Source organism: Gavialis gangeticus, unplaced genomic scaffold, assembly GCF_001723915.1.
Source record: "Gavialis gangeticus isolate Ggan-Ray unplaced genomic scaffold, GavGan_comp1, whole genome shotgun sequence".
NCBI lineage: Eukaryota > Metazoa > Chordata > Crocodylia > Gavialidae > Gavialis > Gavialis gangeticus.
Genome location: NW_017729004.1, coordinates 27513476 through 27521143, shown reverse-complemented (window position 1 = coordinate 27521143; position 7668 = coordinate 27513476). Strand labels below are relative to the sequence as shown.

Genomic DNA, 7668 nt, shown 5'->3' with positions numbered 1-7668 from the left:
CAGCGGCTCGCACTGTTTGCAAATATTGTGCGGGCTCCCGAGCAAGTGTCCTCTGCAAGCCACGGGAGAGCAGCGCGGCGGCGGCGCCAGCCTTTGGAGACTTTGCCATTCAACTTTGCATGAAACTTTGCCTTTTTATTATTATTATCATTTTTTTGCCCCTTCGCTCTTCCTAAAGCTCCGACAGGAATTATTGTTACACGTCTCTTTTATTACTGTTGTTGTTGTTGTTTTTCTGCTTCTGGAGAAGGGGGGGGTGGAGGGGCTCGGCCATTGGCACCCCCGCGCACCCGCGTCCCCTCCGCACACAGGAGGCTTTGTGTGCTTGTGCCCAGCACTGACTTTGTTGTTGCAACTTCCGAGACATGGATGTTCTCCCAATGTGCAGCATCTTCCAGGAACTCCAGATTGTGCACGACACTGGTTACTTCTCCGCTTTGCCATCTCTGGAGGAATATTGGCAACAGGTAAACGAGGAGGTTAATGTTGTGATAGTTGATAATTATAATTTATTTTTTTTTAATCATTATTTATTTATTTATTTTTTAATCCGTCTTAACGGAGAAGCGGATCAAAATGCCTAAGCGCCCTTCTGATTTGGGGCAGCGGAATGAGATGCAGATGGTATTATAAAAAGCAAACCCAAACAAACCCGAGGTTGGGAAGCAGGTGTGTCTGGTGGGCTGTGAATGTCAGGGTGGCTTTGCAGCGGAGTGCATGTGGCCGTGCGCCTCTCTCCCCATTAGCAGAGGGGCTGTCAGTGAAGCAAACGGAGGCCGGGGTGTTTGAATGTGTTTTCTGGAGCTTTTTGGCTCATCCCCACCCGAAGGAGCAGAACGAGAGCCCAACTCCTTGAGATTTGCTTTCACTTGATTCAGTGCAGTCCCTGGCAAAAGTTTGGGGCTTGTACTGGGTCCAAACTCTGCAGCTGGATCTTGTCATCTCAGCTCCCTCCCCCACCTCCTGTTTGCCAAGAGTTGTTTTTCCCCCTTGGGTTTTTTTTTTTTCTAAATGGTGGCGATGGGAAACAAAAACCAAAAAAAAACCACCCCAAACCCCTACCAGTTTCTTAAAGCTGTTTCCAGCTCAGAGAAACCCCCCACTCCGGTTTACCTGCTGCCCTTGTTGACCAGCCAAAACAACAACAAAAAAAATTTGCACAATCAGTGAGTTGTCAGTCATATGACAAGGATCCTGTTTTGCTAATTGTCTTGAGTCTTGCAAGGAGGAAGAACTGGGGCATCTAGCCTTTAATGGACATTTATTTTATTTTATTTTGCTTCAAGTAATGGGATTGCTTGAGACCAGATTGCCTTGGACATTTTTGCATGGTCTGGTTTTCCATTGGAGGGGCCGGGGTTGTTTACTATCCCCCATGCTGCCTGTTTGCTTCCCTTGACAAACAGACCGACCAGATCAGATACCTGCTTGTTTGCAGGAAAGACCAGATGTTTTTTCAAGAAGGTTGAAATGCAAAGTGTTACAACCTTCACTAATTGTATGCACCCCCCCCCTCCATGCACGCACACACACACACACACACCTTTCAAAGAGGCAGCTCCATAGTACGAGATTGAAATGGAGCTAAGTAGTTTCCTTCAGGCATTGGGATTTTTGGCCAAGAGCCAGATCTGTTTCCCAGTAGCCTTCAGAGGCATTTAAACTTGTAGAGAGCTTCATTCGAGTCCCCATTACTAATCTAAGTAAGGAGGGATTTAAATCCGTGGGAATATTAAAGCTTAACCGGATCATAATAAACATCCTTTGCTGTTTTCTTGGAGACTCAATACATTGTTTTTCAGCCTATAGCACTATCCTTTTGTAATTTGCATTTCAAACCAGTTATCTAATTATAGGCAAATATATAAATATTGACTGTATGTGGGTGTTTTGGGGGGTTTTTTGTGTTTGTTTTGTTTTGGTTTTTTGGGTTGTTTTCCACCCCTCTTCCATTTTTGTCCAGCCTACCAGCTGGATAGGACATGTGACCCAGTCCATTTGAAAGGGGGGGGGGGCGGATCCAGTCTATAATAGCACTTCTGCCTGGGGTGGGTTTCTAAGGGGGTCATGTAGCATTAGGAATGGTTTTGCATTTTGCTTGTGTGATTGTCTTCAGGAAGATGATCTTGTCATTGCTTAAATATGTAAAACATGATGCGGAAACCGGAGTGTGTAGACCTGCCAGTAAGCCTAACCTTAGATGAGTTGTGCTATTACCCTAAGAAAGGAGAACAAACAGACCCCATTGTTTTAAAATGCATTACCCCTTTCTTCTCCAAATGGCTAGAAAGTTTGAACTGGTAAAGAGATGCTGATCTCTGCATTTCGACTCACTTGAAAGGTTGCTAAATATTTTTGCTTTTTGTTTTGTTTCTTGTTTTAGAGGGGAGGGTTGGGGGGAGGCTTGTTCATGTCCCATTACATGTATATTTGAACAGAGTACTTTCTTGGCAGATGGTCAGAATTTTAAAAGGAAGTCTCCTTTGGCACTGGGTGAAAGAAATAGAGAGATGACTCATACAGTTGCACTCTTGGCCAGTAGATAAAGTTCTTGTTCATTGTGGGACTCCCAGCAGGACCTCAGAGTAATTTCCCCTTTTGCATCCTATACAATAGCACATTACTATTCTGGACGCCCCCCCCCCCCTTCTGTTGTTGTTACGTTACTCTGACCACTAACTGAAGCAGTTAAAGTTATGTGGCATGCATGCCATTGCACTTGGAAATGACATTCTTTGAAAGTCTAGTAGGTCGAGTTATACACAGGAAATGGGTGGTTATCAGCAGTTCCATTGATGTCCCCTGACTGCAGATTGTCAGCTACTTGCGGCCATGCTAAAATGTGGCTTTGTTTTGTGACACAGCACTTGGGTTTTACTGCACGTCGGAGCACACACTGTATTCAGCTTGGTCCTTTTAGCCTAGGGTTGTATGCGAGAGACACAAAATTACTTGAAAATATGACTAAAAGCCTCTTAGAAAGTGTAAGGAACATGCCAATTTTATCATTAATAATAATAATATACTGACCTTTCACTGTTAACCTTCTAAAACTACAATTTTTGTCATGGCGCTTATAATCTGACTGATGCAATAAAGTAATGTATAAAAATCAAAACTGACTTTACCTTTTAAGCTTTTGTGTTTGAACTCTTGCAAACTGAGTTCACCATAACGTCACCTGGTTCTGGCTGGAGTAGCCTCTAATTTGCAAGGTAGCTTGTAATCTCAACCACCGCTCTTCCTTGCACGCTATTTGAACTTTGAAACCATAACCCGGCTTTTATTTTTAAACACTATTGTAATATTTTCTTTTTTTTTTTTCCCTCCTCTCTCATTTTTTCGCAGACGTGTTTAGAGCTGGAACGGTATCTTCAAAGTGAGCCCTGTTATGTGTCTGCATCTGAAATTAAATTTGATAGCCAAGAGGATCTCTGGACCAAAATTATTCTGGCACGTGAGAAAAAGGAGGAATGTGAACTGAAGAATGCCTCCGTTCCAAAAGAGGACAATCCTAGTAGCCAGAACATAGAGACCAACAGTTTGAATTCTGATGTTAGCAGTGAATCTTCAGACAGCTCTGAGGAACTTTCACCTACTACTAAGTTTACCTCTGACCCAATAAGTGATGTCTTAGCCAATTCGGGAAACTTGAGTTCATCTGTCACTTCTACACCACCATCTTCTCCTGAGTTGAGCAAGGAACCTTCTTCTCAGATATGGAATTGTATGCCGGGTGAATTGCATTCACCAGGTAAAATTCGTACTGGTACCATTGGAAAGACTTCAGAAAAAGGTACCCCTGTCAATGGCGACTCCTCACCGGATGGCAGGAGACGTGTTCACAGGTGTCATTTCAACGGTTGCAGGAAAGTTTACACCAAAAGTTCACATCTGAAAGCACATCAGCGCACTCATACAGGTGAGTAATCGTTGTGGCTAGTAGGAATGGCTGGCTGCTGTCGGGATTGTCCCTAAAGATAGCGTTACACAGTCACTGGATGCAAGCCCAAGAATGAGGAGATAAATATTATTGCAGCGGAGGCTTATGCAAATGGAAGAGCCCAATTCCTCGTTTTCTTTGTAAGCCAAGTGAAGCCTAATTTGGTGCTGACTAGTTTTGTGTCACAAATGAATGGTTCCAATTTGTTAACTGAACATCGGTCAAGAAGTGTCAGTGTTATTTAGTCTTTCCACGACAGATTGAATTTGCTGACCTTTTGTCTTTAAAAACAAAAGTTTAGGCTCTGTCTCAGAATTTAGGATTTCGTATAACATGGCCAGAAGGAGTGCTAGATGGTCTCGTAAGAAGTGCTGCTAGAGTATTTTTTCCTACACCAGGTGTATTAAATTGAACAGCCCAAAGCCTTGGCTATATTGAGCATAACTGCAGTTGGACACTTTGTATACATTGAAAACAATCTTTTGTGTAACTTAGAAAGCCAGGAAGCATATCACTTTTTCTAACATGTTCTTGTAAGGCCACTTTAGTTGTATCACTTTATTATGGTTTCTCTTAAGAAAGGAAGAAGAAGGGGGGGAGAAAACCCCTGAGCTACAATATTTTATTACTTTAAAACGTAGATTAAAAATATCAATTCTCTAGGTTACCATGAAAGAAAGTGAAGTGGATAGACACTGCAGGGCATGTATAAATATTTTATGGTGAAAGTAGCTGGCACAGTTGATTTTTTTTTAACATTAATATTCTTGATGACTGCAGTTAGATATGTAGAGCAGCTGGTTGGCTTTCTAGTCACAGCTTTAGGTGAGGAGCAGGTTCTGCATCCTTCATGTGAAAGTCGGTGGCCATTTTCCAGAAAAGCCATTCTCCGCGCCCCCTCAATGAAGATTGGTAGTAGAAGCGTGTAAGTGGGGGGAGGGTGATGCAAAACAAGGCCCTTTCAGTGATCCACCAGGTTTGGTTTGTTTTGATGGGAAATCAGAGCTGGCCCTTATGCTCCCATGCTGATGTGGAAGTGAAATAAAATGAAGCATTTTCACGAAAAAGAGGAAAGAGCAATTTCCACTGAAGCCCCGGCTCTTCAGCAGACTATAAATAATTCCTAGCAATATAACCGTTGCTCTGCTGCTCTGTGACTAGGAACGCGTCCATGAATTGCTGATAGTGTCTTTCAAATGTTAACTTTGAAGCCAGCAGTGTTCAAAGTGGCATTACAGTAGGTTCTTTACTCCTCACCCTGCTTATATGGGTCATGAGGAAGAGGCTGCATGCCGTTTTTTTTTTTCTTTTTCAGATAACCTGTGTTAACAGTGGACTTTGAAACAGCACAGTAACCTAGTTACGTCAACAAATCAAAACCTGTGTAGGGCTGGATTCTTTCATCCATGGTCATTTTGACGTATAAAGTCAATGGCATCATTCCTAACTAATTTAAAGGGAACAGAAATGGTAGAAAGATGGCTTCAGTTGGCTTCCTTTGGTTCTTATTCAGTCTATCAGCTTGTTTTAGCAAGGGTGGTACATTTTTGCAGGTTGCTATGACAGCAAAGTGATTGTTAAGTAAGAATCATCTGACAGCCTTCTAGCTCCTGCACCTATGTTCACAAAAGCTTTGAAATGTTATTAACAAAATTCGGTCTCTTTGTATATAAAATGAATATGAGCCAGTATTTGTCTTTATGTGAATGAAGTCATGGCTAATCTGTAATTTGTTTTATTTATAGGAGAAAAGCCTTACAGATGTTCATGGGAAGGGTGTGAGTGGCGTTTTGCAAGGAGTGATGAGTTAACCAGACACTTCAGAAAGCACACTGGTGCCAAGCCTTTTAAATGTAGTCACTGTGACAGGTATGTGAATGAAGTGCACCTTTTCAAACAGTTATTTCTAATGTCTTGCAGATAGCGGGTGTAGGCAGTTGAGAGGGTTCCTTCATAAAGAGGCTACAGACACATCGCTTCAGTAAATATTAAGTCTTGTATTTTTAATGTAATATTGCATTTCCACTATTTACAGGTAACAAATAGTTGTTTTTTTTTAATGTAGCTTGTATTTTCAGGCTCTGAGGGTTTGTCTCAGAGACGCCTTGTGCTAGTGCATTATGAAGGGAGCCCTCTTCTCTTCTTGATAGGATTAGTTTTGACTGAGAAGAAGACTGGTAGCTAGGAAAATTGTCACTGTCTATATTGAGTTCCTCATGAGAACGACCATGGACTGATGTGAAATCCAACTGTGCTTCCTCTGCAGGTGTTTTTCCAGGTCTGACCACCTGGCCCTTCACATGAAGAGACACCTCTAAACGGGTCAAGAGGTGAATCCTGCGGGCTAAGAGGCTTCAAGGTTGAACAGCCTTGAAAGGAGGGATGCGTGTTCCAGCCAAAGCATGCCATTTTGCACCCTACCCAGTTGCCTCCAGGACCTCTCTTCCTTGAAGGTCTTTTGAGGGCTAATAAGTCATGTAAGAAATGGCATAGCAACCGTGGTGCGTGATGTTTGGGGTTTCCTGGACTCATACACTGGTACCTAACCTTCTGAGTGGCTCCTAAGCCTTTGCTGTGAGCATGTGCACTGAGAATGTTAATGATTGGGCGACTGTATGTTATGAGGATCTATTGATGACTGTATGCTGAGGCACATTTTTTTTTTCTTTTGGTTGTTTTATAACTGTAAGAGAAAAAAAAGTCTGAATGTTTTGTATGTAAGGACTATACTGCGAGATGGGACGACCACCAATCATTTCCAAGGGGTGGGGGGAGGGGTGCCTGCACCTTTTAGAGGAAAACATGGAGAGGGGAAGGGGGAAAAAAAAGTCAGGATGGCAGAATGGAGATGGGGACACCCCCTATTCCTGTGTGAGAGGAGCTTTAGGTGTCTGGTGCAGCTATTAAACGTGCAATGTGTCAAGTAGCTTGTTTTACTTGCTACAGAGCTCATTTGTAATCCATTGTATAAGCTGTGTATTTACAAATATAACACAACTATAACTTTTCATTATAATACAAAGGTTATTGCATGGTTCTGGGGAACTATATGCTTTTCCATTCTTTAATCAGGACTGCAGTTTTGATTCCAGTTAAGAGCAGCTAAAATACAATTGGTCTAATGTTACATAATATATGGAACCTGAATAATTTTTTCTGTTGGGTGGATAAAACCACTATTGGTTAGAAACTGATTTTTCTCATGCAGCTAATTTTTCTCTTATTTATGCCTTGAGGACTAATTTCTGGTTTTTCTAGCTGTTAATGCACTGTTGACCTTAATAATGGTGCCTTATGCAAGTGACCTTCTCTTGTAGGGGGTCTTATACAGGGGTATGGGTGATGCATGCTTTATTAAGGCTCTCTTTTCACCTGGCATTGTACTGTATCAAGTGTATAATATGAGGGGGGGGGAAGTTACTCCTGGGGTCCTCCTTCACAAAGACAAATATAGAGAAAAGTCCTTCATGTCAGTACAGTATTTGTTAAACTAGACAATTTGACTGTGTTACAGTATAATGCATATAACAATTGAATACCTGACCAATTTTGCCACCTTGAGACTTTTTTTATATTGACTTGCACAACAATTGTGTATATACACACCCCAACTGTACTTAATATGGAAAGTTTTCATGCATATTAAAGATACAGAAGTATTAAAAGATGTATTTGCTTAAAAGGCACAAGTTTCACATCTATATATCTAGCTATCTGTTGGTCAT

General features: G+C 41.8%; 1 protein-coding gene across 2 annotated transcripts; it reads left to right on the top strand.

Moving 5' to 3' along the window:
* The first annotated feature begins 6 nt into the window (after positions 1-6).
* On the top strand, positions 7-7355 carry KLF6 (Kruppel like factor 6). 2 transcript variants are annotated; one of them, XM_019508186.1, is made up of 4 exons: positions 7-467; positions 3349-3922; positions 5689-5812; positions 6210-7355. In XM_019508186.1, exons 1-4 carry the CDS (start codon positions 366-368, stop codon positions 6259-6261), a joined length of 852 nt encoding a protein of 283 aa, XP_019363731.1. In that variant the 5' UTR covers positions 7-365; the 3' UTR covers positions 6262-7355. The 2 variants fall into 2 exon arrangements, with proteins under 2 accessions (XP_019363731.1, XP_019363730.1); XM_019508185.1 differs by lacking the exon at positions 7-467 and adding an exon at positions 2787-2984.
* Positions 7356-7668: the final 313 nt, after the last annotated feature.